At 38.4% G+C, this 18,643-nt stretch overlaps 2 protein-coding genes across 2 annotated transcripts in view; both read right to left on the minus strand.

Annotated features, from left to right (window-relative positions):
* The window catches only part of LYRM2 (LYR motif containing 2), a 2,328-nt gene extending 2,173 nt beyond the window's left edge, over positions 1-155 (minus strand). Inside the window, exon 1 of the mRNA XM_026845856.1 lies at positions 2-155. Coding sequence (XP_026701657.1) covers positions 2-46 — 45 coding nt within the window. The 5' untranslated portion in view covers positions 47-155. The remainder of the gene's footprint in view (position 1) is intronic.
* Positions 156-1,653: 1,498 nt separating this feature from the next.
* The window catches only part of MDN1 (midasin AAA ATPase 1), a gene marked incomplete at its 5' end in the record, with an annotated part of 101,824 nt that continues 84,834 nt past the window's right edge, over positions 1,654-18,643 (minus strand). The window contains 17 exons of the mRNA XM_026844125.1: positions 1,654-2,628; positions 3,973-4,115; positions 5,816-5,879; positions 6,853-6,967; positions 7,055-7,128; positions 7,756-7,930; positions 8,569-8,684; positions 9,592-9,681; positions 11,381-11,538; positions 13,531-13,701; positions 14,280-14,481; positions 14,643-14,744; positions 15,135-15,296; positions 15,564-15,886; positions 16,488-16,623; positions 17,347-17,490; positions 17,725-17,900. Of these exons, the coding sequence (XP_026699926.1) occupies positions 2,440-2,628; positions 3,973-4,115; positions 5,816-5,879; positions 6,853-6,967; positions 7,055-7,128; positions 7,756-7,930; positions 8,569-8,684; positions 9,592-9,681; positions 11,381-11,538; positions 13,531-13,701; positions 14,280-14,481; positions 14,643-14,744; positions 15,135-15,296; positions 15,564-15,886; positions 16,488-16,623; positions 17,347-17,490; positions 17,725-17,900 (2,540 nt within the window). The remainder of the gene's footprint in view (positions 2,629-3,972; positions 4,116-5,815; positions 5,880-6,852; positions 6,968-7,054; positions 7,129-7,755; positions 7,931-8,568; positions 8,685-9,591; positions 9,682-11,380; positions 11,539-13,530; positions 13,702-14,279; positions 14,482-14,642; positions 14,745-15,134; positions 15,297-15,563; positions 15,887-16,487; positions 16,624-17,346; positions 17,491-17,724; positions 17,901-18,643) is intronic.

Raw genomic sequence — 18,643 nt, forward strand, 5'->3', positions numbered from 1 at the left:
CCTGCTTCAGGGAGAGCGCGCCCGGCGGGAGGCGGCGGGCGGCCATGACGCGCAGCTCCGCCCCTCCCGCCGCCGCCGAGCCCTCCCCGGGCCGCGGGAGGGGTGGAAGCGGGCGGCACGGGCGGCCATTTCCTCGGCCTTGGGCTGGCGGGAGCCCGCGGGGAGGGCCCCTCATTCCGAGGGGGCAGAGCTGGGCGGGGGACAGCACCCCCAGCACACAGGGCGGCGCCGGTCTTCTCTGCTGCTAGCAAACCCAGAAGCCGTGGGGGCCCGGCCCCCAGAGCAACCGCGGAGCGAAACCCGGAGCCAGAGCCCCGGCTCCATGCTCACCCGCGGCGGAACCGAACCCTCCCGTCGGGGCCTGGGGAAACTAGAGGTACTTTGGTCAAAACCACCAGGAATTTTACCACAGTAACCGGAGGCTGTGAAGGGATACGGGAGAGGGTGTGCATTCCTGCTCCTCACCCGTTTTATTTCTTCCAAAACTGCAACCAAGCTCCAGCAACATTGCATTTCAGAGCAGCTTTGGTGCGAGGCCTGTGCTTTGAAGATTGATGTAGCTATAAAACTAAAATATTTAACTGTAGGATTAAATTAAAACAGCTGTAAGATCTAGAAGTCATTTGAACTACCTTTTGCATTGTTCAAAATGCTGACACAGTGCAAGGTCTTGGTAAGTTTCTGGCCTGCAGAGAAAATGCAACAGTTAACGGATGCTTTTCATTTCTATGTTACTTATTCAGGGTTTCCTTGTACCAAACAGTGCAAGTCTTTTGTTAATTACAGAAAAAAACCGTGGTTTGTTTAAACGTTTGTGCAGTAAGCACTGCTGATAAAATCGGCTTGGGCTACAATGACATCCCTGCAACAAACCGTAATTTATGCTGCAAGTTTATCATTGAAGTATTAAGAAAATTAAAATATTTTGTGTTTCCTACTACAAAGACTCAGTACAAGTCTGAAATAGAAGCACATTCTAGAGAATCACCTAATAAACTAAACCCACCACCTCCGCAGTTAAATTTCCCAAAGCATTTTAAGTATTTGTATATGCATCTGATAGATCTAAAGGACCCTGGAAGGGTATTACATAGTACCTGACATTTAAATTCTGATGGGATAGAGTTCCTCTTAACTTTTCAGTTCTGAAATTTGCTTATCATTAATTAACTGTAGCAAAGATGCAGAAATATGAGAAGCAGCCCACTTCACACCTCTGGGTCTTGCCACTGCTGCACCTCAAAACAGCTACAGCAATACTTCAAGTAAGGTTTTTTTATCTAGAAGACAAATCTTTGGGAATATATCCATGTTTCCAGCCATTTTCTGATCAACTCCTGCACCACTCTTCAAATGAGACACCTTCAACTTACATACACAAAATCTTCAAAGAGAGTTTAGACCAGGGGCATTTAAGCAAAGATTCCTTCAGATTTTCATTGAAAGAAGTCAAAAGACTGGACCCCTAATCAAACTTCTGTGCTGGCATCATCCTCATAAGAGGAGGGATAGGTGTTGTAGTTACATAAACCACAATACATTTTCAAATGAAAATTAGTATTTGTGCACTGCTAGAGAATGCACAGCATTTCCATGTGGCAAATTCGGTTAATTTATTCAAGCTTTGATCGATTGAAAGAACAAACATCATAATTATAAACAGTGGTACCTCTTTTTATTAGTACAGACAATATAAGATGCATAGCTTCTGCAATGAAAAATCATGTCCATGCTCTAAGACATCCGATTAATGAAAGGTCCTCAATGTCTGCCTTGGACAGAGGGGCAAACTTCACAGTGTAAACTGATAATATAGGGATGATCGTATGGCATTATTCATAAACCTCCCCGTTGATATTGTCAGACAAAAATCAGCAGTAATTAATTAGGATGTGTTAAACTGCAGAATAGTTTCAAGTATTCAAGTACTTATTTTTTTGGTTGTTTAAACCTTCTGCTTCCCCTGATCCCCCGCTCCTTCCCAGAGAGGCACCAGCCACATGGGTGAAGCGCTAAACAATGCTTTTTTGCAAAACATCTATCTGAAGTTCTTCTAATGCAGAAACGCCTTCCCAGAAGCAAGACTGATTTTTCTTATTGCAATAGACAGTGGCAGGAATAATTTTACCTTTGTGAACATTACAAATACCTTTTTTTTTTTTTTTTTTAAGTAATAAGTTATTACAAGAGAAGTTGAAGGAAGTTTTACATTATTTGTGGGAATAGGCAATGAAAGAAAATGACAGTCTCACCGTTGCACAATTCTCCTCTGACAAATGTGGGAGAATGCACCTCAACCATTTTGTTCTCATGCAGTCTGACTGCCAGAGGGCAGCTCCTGCACATTAATCCTAGTTAGAAAGAGGCCTTATGAACAATCCGATGAAATGCCGTTGCATGTATTTCAGCAGTTTAGCAGCAATTAGGTACTGACTTTGTCTACAAAGTGTCTGAGGCAGTCACCAGTTCAAACCACTGTCTGAGTGCATCACTGAGAGTTTCTGGAAGAGCATTCACATCTCTAAGGATCATGTAGAATGGGAATGGGAATTCTTCCATGTAAGATCTGATTTCAGGCAATTCTCCTTGTCCTTTGAATATAGGTACTTTAATGTCCAAAATGGAATCCTGTAAAAAAAGAATTTCTGTTACTACTAAACAAAAAGAATTTGTTACTACAGGACTTGGATGTTATCTACCTATTTTTCAAATACTTGTAATTCCTCCCCTTCTCATATTAAAAATTAATAGTTTTAAGAGTAAAAACCATAAGCATTTACTGATAAATAAAAAGCTGAACACAAAGTAGTTAAATGCTTTTGTGCTTTTAGATAAAGATGATCTAATCAACATAATATAGGCTAGAGGAGACTGAGTTTAGGCTTCTGCATTACCAAGTTCTATAAATAAACCCTGTCTTTCCTTAGTATTTTATCATTTGAGTTCACTGTTATCACTTTAATTTTAAATATTTCATGCTTTCCCAACACTATCATCTGTAAGCTCTTTAGGGCTGAGTTTGACTTGCATTTGTGCAGTGACCTAAGATATCAAGATTCTTTAGCAAATTATTTTATAATATTTTAACAACTACTACAAAGACAAAAATCAGATTGAACTCCAGCTGTGCTTCTTAGTTCCTCAGTGTAGCAGCTCAGAAAAAAAATTAAACTTATGAAAAATTCATTTCACTGCCCAGAATTTTCTCTTGACATTATAGCCAGGTTTCATCAGAACCTTATAGTAGTTAATCAGCAAGAGAATTGTTAATTTTTCCACAATAAATATAGCAGACAGGTTTTGTACAGAAAAATAGAGGGAAAAAAAAAAGTGAACTACAGAATTAGAGTCTTCATCACATAATTCGAAGTAAGGCTTAAGTTTACTCACTTACTGCACTACAATCTGCCTGAAAAGCTCCTGGATATTTCAGCTTCCCAACCAAGGAAATCTAACAGTTTTCTTTCACAGCTACCAAATACGGTACCCAGCTTTCCCAATTCAGGCACTAAATAGCTTTCATATACTCCTTTCTGTCTAATGTTTAATCTCTCATTGGTTACAGCTGCCATATAAAATGGAGGCTGCTGTCAGAAATTACCAATTTGAATCAAAATTGAGATGAACAAAGCATTTCTCAAACTTTGAATCTGTCAAACTGCCAGCTACTTCTCTAGTGGCCACAATCTACAACCGTTACATTTGAAAACAGAAGCTCTTAAGATTTTCTATGGCACAGAAGCCAAAGTTTGTGTTTTGGGTTTTTTTTAAACATTCAACAGAGTTTGGTAAGCATCACAGTAGGGAGAAATAATGAGATCCGACAGACATTGTGAAAAACTGAAATTGGGCTAAATATCTTTGGCCTCTGCAAAAGACAAGACAGCCTTAAAGCACTACAGAAGACAAGCAAAAGATTTTTATGTTTCTCATTCACTGCACTTTAATACTCTCCCTTGGTCATTTACTTACCCGGGAATTAGGATTGTCCAACACTACAAAAATAACAAAGATATTGGCATTCTGAGCTGCTTGAACTGCTGCTGTCACTCGTTCCTTGCCTTCCAAGAAAAGGCCTCTTCCATCAGATACAATCAAAAGCAGCTGCGCTGTTTCTGAGCACAAAGAACATTTTAAATTCCAGTAAGTAAGAGTAATCAATTGAAAAGGCAAGCAGACTATTTTGTTGTTAGTCATCTGATTATAATGGAAAAACCCTCAGCGTATTGCTAAGGAAATTAAATCTTTAACAAATAGAATTCTGTGACTTAACATTAAGCTGCAGTTATGAGTGGGTCAAGAAAGAAAGTTTTCCCACTGTGTGAAACCATTGAGAATAACTGGAGGAAAAATCCTCAGTCCATCAGTACCATGATCAAGGATGAAAGGCATGGAAAATACCTAACAAACTTAGTCACGGCCTTGTCTTTCATGCCTGGTAGGTGCCCAGGAGTTAAATATTGGCTGAATTGTAAGAATGCAGCCACTAGATTACTACCTCAGTAGAGCAGCAGCTGCTGCAGTGAGAGAGTCCAAATCTGTTCCTCCAGAAGCATTAGAGTTTCACCTTGGACTAAGACTGCTTTTGGAACATGTTTCCCTGTTGTACCCACTGTAACAGGCTTGGCTTCCATCAGAGAGCAATCTTGGACTACCCAAAATGGGTTATTTTTGGAGAAAACTAAACTAGAAGATAGGTTCCAGAGGCCCAGTCCAGGCAGTCCAACCACTACAGGGCATTCAGCCCTTGGGACCAGACGAGCTGAAGTAAACCTGAAACACACACAGCACAGGTACTGGGTTCCTCTATACTGACCATTTTCTGGAGACGTGTTGCTTGACCCAAGTTGCGCCCAGTCAGAGATACATCCCTCCAAAGGGACATTCCAACTAAGTTATGTATCTATCATCTTTTAATTACAAGGCAAATAACAGTAATTACAGCCAGGAATGCAAGCCCCTCTCTCCTGTCGTCCACCCTGCAGCACTATAGCTAGGGAAGGATTCTTCCTTGTCTGCAGACAGGTCCCAAATGCAACAGGACTTGGTCTTTTTATAAAAAGGGGTGATGTATCCTACTGCCTTTTCTCTTGCTAGCTCCCCGATTGCTGCTGCCTAGTTCAACAGGACTGGATGCTGCTCCCCCTCAGAATATTCCGACAGCCTGGCCACCCTGTGGCAAAACAGCTGTGAATTATAAATCCCAGATTGCCTATTTCTTGGAGTACTTTAACAATAAGAACTTTTTAAAAGTATGGGTGCTACCACAACAAGCTTTTAACTAGCACAAAGCAGCCTTTTAGTCTAACTGTGGGTCAGCTGTTGATATAACAAGCCTTCCAGCTCTGGGACACTCAAGCAGCTCATGACCTAAATTTGCACCACACTGAAAGGCAGGTAGGAAGCAAACACCTACACTCCTCAGAACAGTGTGGTTCTAGATACCTACAGAAACCAAGCTCTCGGGCAAGAGCAGAAGTGCCTAAGGAGTCGAGGTCACTAGGAGGCTGGACGATGCTCTAAAGCAGGCAGTGTCTACGACTTAAACACGATCTGGAAACATGATCTAGGGAAGGCAAGTAAGGTGTGCCTTTTTAAAAAGCCTTAAACAAAATTTCAGTGAATTATTGACAAACGATTGGGTCTCCTGGGTTTTGAACTAAATTTAAACCAAACATTCCTTTTGACAGAGCAAAACCCAAAGCCCTAATGCAAGTGATGTCTTTGTGCTAGGAGTCTTTCTGGCAGGATGGTTTCACGAATGTAGCGACCATTCTGCTGCCATGGCAACAAGCACAGTAACAAAACAACTCACCTGGATTAATATTTTGAGATAACTGTTGTGCTGCAGCAAACATATTTGCTGATGATTCTAGAAACTGCAGAGGAAACAAACAAGGATGTTAAGTTATCATAAAATAGTAAACTGAATAATGTAGCACTTTTAAAGAACACATTTTTGTATTTAAATGCCAAGGGAGTTTAGTCTGACCATCTACACCGACAGTCCTTGGCATTTTCCTATATTAACTTCTGCTTCAAATTTAGCAAGTATTTTTGAGCTAAAGAATCTCAAGAAAAACCTTCAATCTGGATATAAAATTTTCCCAATGCTAACAAAGACATCAAAACCTCAGTAAATTGTTCAAGTGATTAATAGCATCATTAAAGATATTCCATCTATTTCTATGTAGAACTTCTTTGGCTTCAATTTACAACAGAATTATCTAGTTACATATTCCCTGTTAAAGACATCAACTGTCAAATCCTCCCAATTTTGGCATTTAGAAGATTACCATTGAGCTATTTGCTCCCCCCTTTCCATTTACTATTAACGAAAGTTCTTATCCAAGTCTGGAAAGGAAGAGGTCAAAAACCTTCTTAAAAGAAAACTCTGCTGCTGTCCAGGAAGTATTACGATACGATAGAAAGTTATTTTCTTCAGGAATCAGTCAAATCTGACAAACTTACAGCCTGACAAACATACAAAGCTCTTCCTCCTACTACAACAGTGGAATCCATGGCATGAAAGCCTCCTAAACTCCCACAGACTTTGATGGGATTTGGCATTGAGGTACAGACAAGAGTAGGATTGATAACTTGTACCCACAATGCTGTTTAAGACTCAATACAGAGAAAGATGAATGCTTAAAAGTGGCATACATCAGAATTAAAAGTGAGAAAACACACTCACTATTACAAAATTGTGACCATTCTGTCTCTTTGTTATCTAACCAGCTATCACACTCAAATATAAACGATGAGTAAACGTTACAAAGTGGTCATGAAACTGAAGATGTCTTGTCTGAAAAAGATTTGCAGACTTGTTGCCCTAGAGGGATTCTTGTGTACCTGGGCTATTTTTGTTTTCTTCTGCTGAAATTTGCAAAGACGCAATATCCGTGTCCCTGACTGGTCACTGAACTGTTCATGGAATGGGTGCAGCAGCTGAACAGTCTCTCCAAAGCTTTAGAAAAAAAAAAAAATACAGTATGAAACTGGTCCTTATATTCTGCTCTGAAGTCTTGAAGAAAAGTCAAAGTTTCAAACTCACCTACACACAGCAATTTGTCCCACTTCTAGAAGAGTCAGTGCATTTCCAATAACTGCCAGAGATTCATATGCAAGCTATTAAAGAAAAAAGTTACATCAAAAATAGAATATTCCATGGTTTACTCACAGCTTAGTATTATAGTTACTGATTTTTTTTACATTGAGTAAAATAAATGAAGAGACTTCCTATCTTTTTTCCTGTTATGCAAGTTAGTAATTGCAATAAAGACACACTAGTTCTACTTGAGAGCTTCAGCTGATTGAGAGATATCACTTTAGGAGAGCTAATGAAATAAACACTGGAAGAACTATTTAGAAAGAAACGTACATTTTCAATGAATAAAAACCCTTACAAGTGAGCTATGATGAACTAATATTTACTCTCCCAATGCACTGCATAGTTAAGCAACTTTAAGCCATTCTCAGGCTACAAAAAACCAATATGCCAGTGGATACGTACACCTCTAACAAATTTAACATCTCCTCCTTTCAGCTAACTTTCCCTAGTCTTTTACCAACAGATCTCTTAGGCATGACATGACAAGAGTTCAAATGCATGAACCAGAAAACCATCTGTTCCAGAATCACCACAGTCAGGCTTTCCAACAGCCATTACTTCTGTAGGGAACAAACAAATCAGCAGCTGACATATTCATCAGTGACGGGCAGTTTCTTCATACTTCTTCCAAGGTTTTATTTTACCTGTTTAGAGTGATTGTCTATCATACTAGAGGAATCATCAATAGCCAAGCAAATCTGGTACTGTCGTTTACTGGGCTTGGTCCTTCGCAACCAGATTTTATCCTTTCGGAACTGACTGGCAATATATGGAATCACTTTGCGCATGTTCAGTCTCTTCCCTGTTCTGTAGTCTCCTCTGAAAGTTAAGAAAAAAGACATAGCGACAGGGATTATCAGCAGATACCTTATTCTGGAATTCTTGGCCTATGCAGCATATGCACCAAAATAACAACATTTTTTAAAATACAATAAAACCAAAATTAGTAGTTCTAATGTACACATTTAGGCATAGATTAAAAAATTCTCACATTTTTAATGCAAGACGGATATTCAGTGTTTTCTGAAGAAGTTATTAAATCTAGGTGCCTAAAATGGAAGGCAGACCTTGAATTTAGACTGCTCCAGTTTGAAACAAGTCTAGATCGGTCTTTCTCAAAAAAAAAAAAAAAAATCACCGATGTTAAAAACAATATAAAAGATTTTGACATTTAACATAATCATTGACTCAACAGCACTTCATGTGTTTAAGTTGATCACTTGTTGCACAGAAGAAAAAAAAACAGGAGGCAATATCCTCAGGATGGGTACCTACTCCTATATCATGTTTGCATCTTATAACCTAGTGTTCCAATACAAAAGTAAAATTAATACATTTGCAAACAGGAATAATTGCTATAAAGCAAGGACAACATAGAACTGCAGTCATACAGAGGTTAAATCCCCCCCAAACCAGGAGTTTAAAGAAACTAAAAGCCTCAGGAAGACCCAACTTACTTCAACTTGGCTGCCTGAGTGGGTTCTAGTATGAGTCGCAGCTGTTCACAAAGCTGCTGCGAGAGAGGAGCTGTCAGTACTAAATACCTCTGCCACAACTGTGCTGCTTCATTCTCCTAAAACAACATACATCACAGAAAGAAATAAAAGTGAATTATGGAAAAACAAGAAGTTGGGAAATGTTGCCTGAAAAAAGAAAACAAACCTCAGTATATTAAGAGGGAGGTAGTAGGAAACTATCAGCTGAATCTGTGAGGGTGGCTTGTGAGCACTCTATAAAGATGACAATTTGCATTCAGCTTCGGATGTTCCTTGCTGCTATGAAGCTGCAATGATCATTCCTGAAGGACTACAGAAAGCAACTCTGGCATTGATGCTGACACAGGAAAAACTTGTAACAGCCACCATCTGTTGGTGTAACAGCAAGGCAAGCTGTAAGGCCTGCTAGGTTCTCTGTTGGACATCAAAAATGAAAATTAATTGAAAGTCAGCAAAATTGTTAAGCTTCTATACTGGCGATTTCGTTCAGGAATTACTTCCAAATATGGTTTACAATTCATGACTATGTCAGAGCCAAGTACCATATTCTGGTTCTGCTGTTGGTTAGCTCAAACTCCACCACTGCAACTGAAGGGGACAGCTTCTGTTGATCATAATCTTGTGAAAGTGGTGTCTAGCAGCTGCAGGTGACAATCCAAAATGGAAGGAGCTTCACAGGACTGAGAAGAATGTTTCTAACTATGCAAGTTTTAGAAGTCACTATCAACAGAGTAACTTTCTGCAAATGGTATACAGCACGTTCAAAACAAGATCAGAAACATCATCCTGCTTTAATGTAATTTTTTTCAGAGTAAGTCAAACATAATGACAAAAATATAATCTAAATCATGTGATTATGAATAGATCTAGAATTAGATTCCAACCTGCTTGGTGCTTCAGCTCAGTGCTCCAGCAATAAAACAAGATGAAATAATGCAATGAGGGATTCTTATGACAGTTTTATATCAAAACGAGGTCACAAACCTCATCTGGAGTTCCAGATTGCTGTGTCTGCCAAGCTTCCAATTGCCTTTCAAGTTCCTTTCTTAGCTCTTCAGGATCTCTAACGATGTGCTAGAAGTGCAGTTACAAGATTTATGAGACATGAAAAATAATTTCATACATCTAGTGATCCCCAAACTATTAAAAAAAAGTACAAATGAATTATTCTTATTCTTTCAAACGCAATAATACCTGAAAAAACTTAAATGAAAATTCTAAATCTCTGTTTTTTTCAATAGCTTTCATGTCCAGGAAGGATAAATACCTCCCCACAAATACCTGCACCTGTGACAAAATCGGCATAGAAACAAAACTAGGAACAGACACTGAAAATAATCAAATACAGAACTTCAAGGTAATTCATTTAAACTATCTTGACAAACACCAGATATAATGAAAGTATAACAGAGATCAAACAACTGAATACTACTGATCTAGTATCTTCCAAAATAAAATATGTTTCCCTTAATTAGTTTTTTTAAAAAGCATCATTCAAACCACTTAAAGACTGAATGACATCTTCCTCTTTACCTGATTTACCTGACAGCAAATACTATTTCATAAGCCATTCTGTTAAAGGACACCCAAGCTTTATTACACTTCAACTTTTACTGTGCTTTCAGTGACAACTTCTGTTCCTGACTTGTAAAACCGTAATTTAGCCAATCAGTAGTAGATGGTCTGCATAACCTACAGATTTACTGAATTAAAGAAAATCCCTCTGTCCACCTACTGCAGGCTCAAGCGAGGAAGAATGTACGCGGTGGAGGCTTCTTTTCTCTCCCTTTTGCTGAAAGGCAACAACTTGCACTTTTCTCCCAGCAACGTTTTCGCCCTTCCTCTTTAACTGGTGCTGCAAGAGCTCCCCCTCCTGTTTCAATTTTTGCATGTCAATTGGGAAAAAAACTCAACAAACCAACCACAAAAAAGGCACCTAACTATTCTGAAAACGGGAGAATACTCTTGCATTCAACAGTCTTTTTCTACAGAGCTGCCACATTTGGTATCAAGATGGAAATATCAGATATACCTGGCACACAGTCCTTTCTCTGTTGTGTGTCGAAACAGTAAAATATCACTCTCCAAGTGTGTAATCAGGACACAATATTATAAGCATGAAAGGTCAGTACTTCTAAAAAATACACTGAAAATATTCTTAATCAACTGGTCAACTGCTTCTGGGCTGTAGCTCTTTGTGGTAAAAATGTGCTTTTTGACAACTAACAGTTTGCAGTGAGAAACTATGTGTGTTATATGAAGGTCTATGATTTTCTAGGCTATAACAATATTTTTTAAACTGAGACAGTCATAAAAGGCTCACAAAAGTTCTATAATATCTACAATCAGCTTTTCTGAAGTAGTAATGTATGGTGATGAATTAACTGAGGTGAATTCTTTGTCCACAATGGTGTTTTAAGGTCAACAATACCCAGCTATCTCACGACCCTGAACACTTTTTTATCTTCAGGCCACACACTGAAGATAAACATGGCTTTCCACTCTACCCAAGCATTTGATTAGCATGAGGATGAGACCTCCCCACATAAGCATTGTGAGGACTTGTCATTTTTAAGTCATCATTCAGCTGCATATACAGTGGTTGGTTGCGTGTTACTTTGCATTCTGCTATTAAAGAACAAAAAGCTACTGAGTTGTCTGAATGAAATTCATTATAAACTTCTGCCTTCACAGATTTTCATTAACACCGGTCAAATACTACAGACTATTGCTACTACACTGTAGTTGTAAAAAGACAGACTGGGTATCATACCTGGGGAGTGTCCATCAAAAACTGATGGGCTGTATGTATGGTTGAGTCCTTGCTTCTCTCTGGCTTCTCTTCAGGCACCTTAGGTAGCTTTTCTGTTGTAGAGTCATTGACATCCTCCGAGTCATAAGTCTGGCTCTCTGGCTCCACTTCGCCTGGTCCTACAATCACAAAACTGATTACTAACTTTGTGGATCACACATAATACAAGAATGAATATTCTATCTTGACACTTCTACAGAGTCTCACATGCTTTATAGTGCAACCTAGACTACTTTTTTTTTTTTTTTTTTTTTTTTTTTTTTTTTTTTTTTTTTTTTTTTAAAGAGAAGTGCACAGATTTTTAAGACAATTTTAGGAATAGGATGAACACAAGACCTTGCAACTCACTGGAACAGATAAATATGCACTTCTTTATGCAAACTTTTTCTCTCTTATTACCTTCCTGACAAAAAAACAAAATATCAGCAAACAGGTCTTTAACACCTGAAAATTCCATTGGTGAAGAACATTTTTTGAGTTTCATAATCTCTCTGACAGAGTGAGGAGATATAAAGCAATTTGAGAATATTCAGAAAATAATAGTTTAAAAAATAATGGCAATCTTTTAATAATCTTTTACTCTCTACTTTTGTAATGGAACAGTTTCATATAAATCAGAAATCAATTTACAAAGGAATGAACTGAAGATTTTTATTATTGTTTCTACTATACTACACTGTTTAACAACTATTTAAAGAATTACGCAAAAAGAAAGAAAAAAAAGTATGATGCTGTAAGACATGTTTCACAGATCCTAGTTTTTCAGAAAATACTGCTAGAGAATCACATGGAAAAACAAATAGACTAATTATGTGCGTGCCTGTACCATAAAGCTAATGAGTCTAGCAAGAGATTTAAGTGAAGAGATTAAACCTGAAGGGAGTGGGAGGCAAGAAGGTGAATTCAGGCTGGTAAAATTCTTGTCCCCCCTCTCCAGCCAGCTCTTCTGTTCACAGAATCATCTAGGTTGGAAGAGATCTTGAAGATCATCCAAGTCCAACCATTAACCTAACTATGCCTACACCATATCCCTCAGCACTATGTCAACCCTACTCTTGAACATCTCCGGGGATGGGGACTCCCACCACCTCCCTGTGCAGCCCACTCCAATGCCTAACAACCCGTTCTGGAAAGAAATGCTTCCTAATAACCAGTCTAAACCTTCCCTGGCGCAACTTGAGGTCATTCCCTCTTGTCCTGTCACTTGTTACTTGGTTAAAGAGGCTCATCCCCAGCTCTCTGCAACCTCCTTTCAGGGAGCTGTAGAGAACGATGAGGTCTCCCCTCAGCCTCCTCTTCTCCAGACTAAACACCCCAGTTCCCTCAACCGCTCCTCATACGACCTGTGCTCCAGACCCTGCATCAGCTTCGTTGCCCTTCTTTGGACACACTTGAGTAATTCAGTGTTCCTTTTTGTAGTGAGGTTCTTTTGTAAGAAAACAATTCAAATTTCCAAGCTACAGTGTCATCTACTTAGATTCATCAAAATGAAATACTTCTGTTGCAACTGGCATGAGAGATTTCTTTTTATCTAGCTTATTTTGTTTGTGTAGGCTCTGTGGCTGACAAGTCAGATCTATCTTCTTCCCATCTACCAACCATTCGCATCTACCCATTTTCTGTTAGGCAGCTCAGTTTTGTTTAATTTCATTCCCACTTAAGAAAGCAGTGAGGCAGTGACACTTTAGTGCTACCTCTCACACGTTCACACCAGCTCCTCAACTTCTTGGTGTTCTGTACAAAAAAAGTTGTAGTGCTGACGCTGGTGACACTGGACTACATTGTTGTATGCCAATTAATTAAATGAATTGGCATTGTGTTTAACAGCAGGAAAAGTGTTTGCATTTTACTTCTTCAAAGAAGCAGGTAAAGATTAGAGACCATTAACATTAAGGAAACAGCAAAACCCTCTGTCACTCAACCAGTTTAGCAAAGGCTAATGCTTATTAACGGGGCAGGAGTAAGAATGCTGCTGCATAAAAGCCAATTAAGAGCAGATGTTTTAGTCTTATACAACGTATACACATCCATTGTGTGCAAATACAAATACCTGCACATACATTAAAAGATGCACATCAGCATATGTTTAGAATGTTTTTAAGTTAGTGTACCAGGAGTTTTAGTGGCAGTAGATTTTTTTTCTGGCTTCAGCTCCTCTGTGTCTACTGCTCTGAGATCTTCATTGTTCAGCATTTCTGTTTCCATAGCTGCATCTTCAGAATCTCCCTCTTCCTTTTCTTCAAGGGGCATAATAGGTTTCTCTTGCTCCTTGCTAGCTACATCTGTATAAAGGCAACAACATTTATTAAGGGGAAAGAGGAAGGAAAAGCAGTGAAGGTGCAAAAAACTGCTGCATTCTGAGGCCACTGCATATCAATTTTAGTGAACTTCAGATCTGAGCTATTGTCTCTAACCTCAGTTTTGTTTTCAGTGTGCTACGCTGTGTTGTATCAATAAACTATTGCCCAGAAAGCCTCATAAATAGAACAGGTTAGTTTAATAGAAAACAATTTCTGTGATTAAATTTAGATTAGAGGAATATTTAAAAAACATCAATTTGTTTGATACAGAATAAAGAACCTGTTGTGTTAAGTATTTTGGGCTTTAAAATAACTGAAGCAATATTTGGAGAGAATAGATTTTAAATGTTTATTAAACTAAAATCTATTTTTATGAGTCAATTCAGTATTTTTAAGAGTCTCTCTCATTAGTTTGAACCTTCTTGTCATAGAGTAGCATTTACTGTAGCCAAAGCAAGGATAACTTTGAAAAGCATACTGGGAGGAACTACAGTAAATAGGAGCACTTCAGGATTTGATTCTACAATGCCAACTCTTTAAATGAAGAAATAGCAACGTACCATATGTCTGTGCATCATAGCATTCAGAGCCTTGTTTAATATGTTCAAATGCATCAGCCTCCTCCACGTTTTGTTTAGGCTGAGTTGTATTCTGCTTTGCTTCACTGCTGGATTCTATGGTTCTCAGTCGCTTGTGGATATGTTCGTTGTGATCTCCCATTGAGCGCTCATTGTCTGCCTGACCAGGTTTCCTCTTGAAACTCTAAAAAAGAACAAACTGACACCATGAAGTTCAAGTAAGGTTCAACCAAACCCCGACTGGACTAAGAGTTGTTACAAGGACAGAGTCCTGCCTATTTCCTGGTTAATATTAAGACGTACAAATTAAAAAGAAAATAAATAAATGGAAAAGAATAGATGAACCTGGGTATTTTTTCTGCTCTGCTTCTGAGAAGCCATCCGGGCCATGCGTGTGGATTCATGGCCTTCCGACTGATTGGCGCTTGAAGCTCCACTTCCATATTCCTGAAAGACCAAAAAAATGGCAATGGTAAAACAGGAAAGGGATTTAGCAACTGTTGTAGACAAAGTTGAGAAGTTAAACTGCAATGCTGTGCTACCTTCAATTGTGAATGATGAACAGCTCACAACTTCAAGTATTATTCTGTTGGGGACCAGACAAGACAGTTCTGCAGCTCAACAATTAGCCTAAATTTACCATGCAGTTTTCACTGCTATGACGATATCTACATGGTCTTCAATTTTTTTTTTTTTTCCAATTAATTTATAACTGGTGTTCTAAAAATTGAATCTTGAACAAAATTCTTAAAAACATAGCAGTAGTTCCTTGATTTTAACTTGAAAACACATTCCCAAATTCAGCTTTTTTAACTAGGACACTTCCAAGTAATTTACCTCTTTAGACTGGTCTCTTTCTGAAGCCTCTCCAGCCAGCTCAACAGCACTGTCACTCTGCAGGTTTTCTTGCCCAGTCTGCCCTTGTGTTTCATGTTCCATTCTTTCCTCAGGCTCAGGGATCTGTTCATCCATCTCTGAGTTATCTTTAGCCTCTTCTTCCTGAAATAACATGAGTTTATTTTAAAATTCTAAAAAACATGGGGAAGCAGAAGGGCAAGGAGGTAACAGGATTATAGATGACAGAAATACACGAGTTTAATAGTAAGCAAATCTGTCATCTTGATGAAGATTCTCATAAACATTACACCTACCCAATGTCAAATTTGTTTCAGAGCATCACAGAACACATCCCTTTCTTAGGTCTTGTATCAAGTAATTAAAAAAAAAAAATCATCATCAATCAGGCTTTTATTTATTACTTTCTACCTGAGGTTGAAGGCCCTGGTCAGCAGCAGGGATTCCCTTATCTTCAGATGCATTTTTTTCCTCATCAGGTGGTTCTGACTCCTCCTCCTCCTCTTCTGCATCCTCAGTGCTCCCTGCATTTTCTTCTTGATCATCACCATCACCATCTTTGTCCCCTTCATCTTCCTTCTCCTCTTTATCTTCAGAAATGCCTTCTTCGGCTAGTTCTGTATCTTGATCATCTCCTCCTGTCTCACCAGCATCCTCTTTGTTCTGTTCTTCTGTCTTCTCTGCCTCACTTAAATCAACAGGTTTCTCATCTACTTCAAAATCATTTTCTTCTTCTGGATTTAAAACAATCAAAGCACAGAAAACTTTCAGTGAAGTATAGAGACAGTGAATATTACAGATATTTGGAATAAAAATGCCCAGCCTATAAAAAAAATCTTAAAATATTGACAATTCTCTACATAGGATCTATGATTTTCTACAGCAGATAATTTCTTGTCACAACTGGTTTCTAACTAACAACACAGCATGATTAATTCCTATTAACTTCCTTTAAGCCAATATTCTTGAGGGTCAGTTGACCTGGAGCACAAATGCTTGCAAGTATCATAGAAAAAAATGAAACTACAAAAGCAACTGGACAATGATGTGAGGAAGTTCTAACAGATTAGGGTGTATCACTTGGATAACATGACAAAGCCTGCTCCACAGTGTGTGTGAAAGGAAGGTGAAGGAAAATGCTGTAATACTGAGTTCTTATCTGGCCTGCATTTGCTATCTGGATACACTGAAGTGAATTTGCAGCTTGTTGTTATACAGAATCTTACCACCACCACTTCTCCTTTCTACAGAGAAAAATAGCTCGTTATCTGACTGTTCCTCCCTATTTCCATTTGGCTTTCATCTGGGAATCTGTAGAGAGATTTTCAGCTGTACCTTCATCCTCTTCCTCCTCATCACTCTTCTCATCATTCTCCAGGTTCAAATTATCAGGAAGGTCCAAAGGTTCAACTTCAGGCTGCTTTTCTTGCTGGCCATGATAAGGATCTACTTTGTTCTCATCATACTCACGCTGTCAGCATGAGTGTGTCATAAGTGGGAGGAAAGGCAAAGATGAGAAATAAGACACTGTTGAATTCTGCAGGACATAGAAGTACTGGATACAATATTACACTCTCATCACTTAATGAATTTCTAGTGATACACATCCTCATGTATATATACAGCAGAAAAAGATTAATTTCGCCAAACACATTTACATAAATCGTTACTTCTTCAAAACAGCATGTTTTGTGTTTGGAATCCGGTTTTCCAAACTGAAAGATTCTGAACAGAATCTGCACTCTTACAGATGGTAAATGCACTCTTGTATACTATGCAGAAACTTCATGCATACTGTACACAGATTTTTTGGGACGAGTCCCACTGACTTAAGATGTTTCTATTGCTAAACACAACAGAACAAGGACTTTTAAGCTCTGTCCATCAAAACATCAATTAAGTGTAAAGCCTGTTTTGGCAGCCAAGTTCAAGTCAATGCAAATACAAATTCTTTCTGGATTATGGATCAGACAATATAGATATAATGGATACAATATAGTAGCTCCGAATATAATATATATTCTCTCTATATACACATATATATACACACTATAATATATAATAGCTCTGAAATAAATGTTTTCAGTGCACTTCAGTATTAAATTAAGCATTTCAAATTCTCATAAACACATGATGTGAGCAACAAAATATGGTTTAACAGCAATATACTCTATGTAGACCAAATAATTTTTACCTCATCGATTTGTTCATGGACTTTCTCTTTGTTTCCACTATCATCTTCTTGTTGCTCCTCTTCCTCATCCTTGGGAGGCTGTTTTTTATTATCCTTGTTTCCTGTGCCCGAATTGTCATCTTTTGCAACAAGCTCAGAATCTTCCTGTTAACCAACAAATTCAAAAGAAACTCAATTATGCTACCTGCTTCTCAAAGTGAGTGACAAGACATCCTCTCCTACAGAAAAAATGACAACACTAGATTATTTGTGATATGCTCAAATTATCCTGTTCCAAGACCAAGAGCTAGTATGCAAGGGAGTTCACAGTCTAGGTCACATCAAGTTAACAGAGTTTAATTTCTTTGATATTCTTCTTCCCATCCCTTTTCTCTTTACCTCATCCATTCCTGGTCCAGTTTCTTCTGTTTTACTATTGGTATCTTCATCATCATCATCATCATCATCATCCTCCCCCCAGAGCCTCTCATCCAGTTTATCATCAGCTTCAGCATTACCAAGATCTCCCATCTGCTTGTCCAGCTCCTCCTCTTCATCTGAATTTTCATCATTTTCTGTGGACAGTTCAGAATGTGTTTCGGTATAGAAGCGATAAAGCTAACTTTTTTGTTAAGTTCAGAAACAAGCAGTCATACTTGCACCTTAATTTCATCACCCTATGCAGTTATAATTGACAGATGTGGAAAAAGACACACATGCACCAACAGCCAGAAGAGCAGGGTCCTAATTATGTGGTTCAGAGTGTTCTCTTGGACAGATACAGCATTCTCTCCCTCAGACTAACAAGTTCCAGGTGCAAAACCCTCTCCCTCCTCCATTTTCAAAATGTTTTGGTATTACTGGGAGGGGAAAGGTTGACTCTACTTTATCTGTTTATTAGCTTGGGAATTTATCTTCTTATGCAGATGAACTTGTTCCTGGCACTTGGTCAGAGATTTGAAAGTAGATTAACTTAACTTTAATTTGTAAGCCACATTAATTTCAGATGTTCAAGCTGTTATACTTTAAAGTGAAGAACTGCTACCTTCTGGGAGAGTAGCAACTTAAATGAATCTACCAAATGTTGCTATTTTTTCCATTTTAAAAAGATGAAGTTAAATTCTTCTCACTGCTTAGAAGTTAGCAATAGTTTCATTAATCATGTTTTGACATTAACTACAGCAATATTCTCAAGTGTTCTTTTGATCTTCCAGCAGCTCCAGAGAGTCAGTGACTAATTTTAAAATGTGCCTATAGGTCAGCTCACAACAGGAAGAATCAGGTCCCTTCATTTCAAAACCACTGCAGTGACAGAAGA

Source organism: Athene cunicularia, assembly GCF_003259725.1.
Source record: "Athene cunicularia isolate RWA chromosome 3 unlocalized genomic scaffold, athCun1 chr3_part1, whole genome shotgun sequence".
NCBI classification, from domain to species: Eukaryota; Metazoa; Chordata; class Aves; order Strigiformes; family Strigidae; genus Athene; species Athene cunicularia.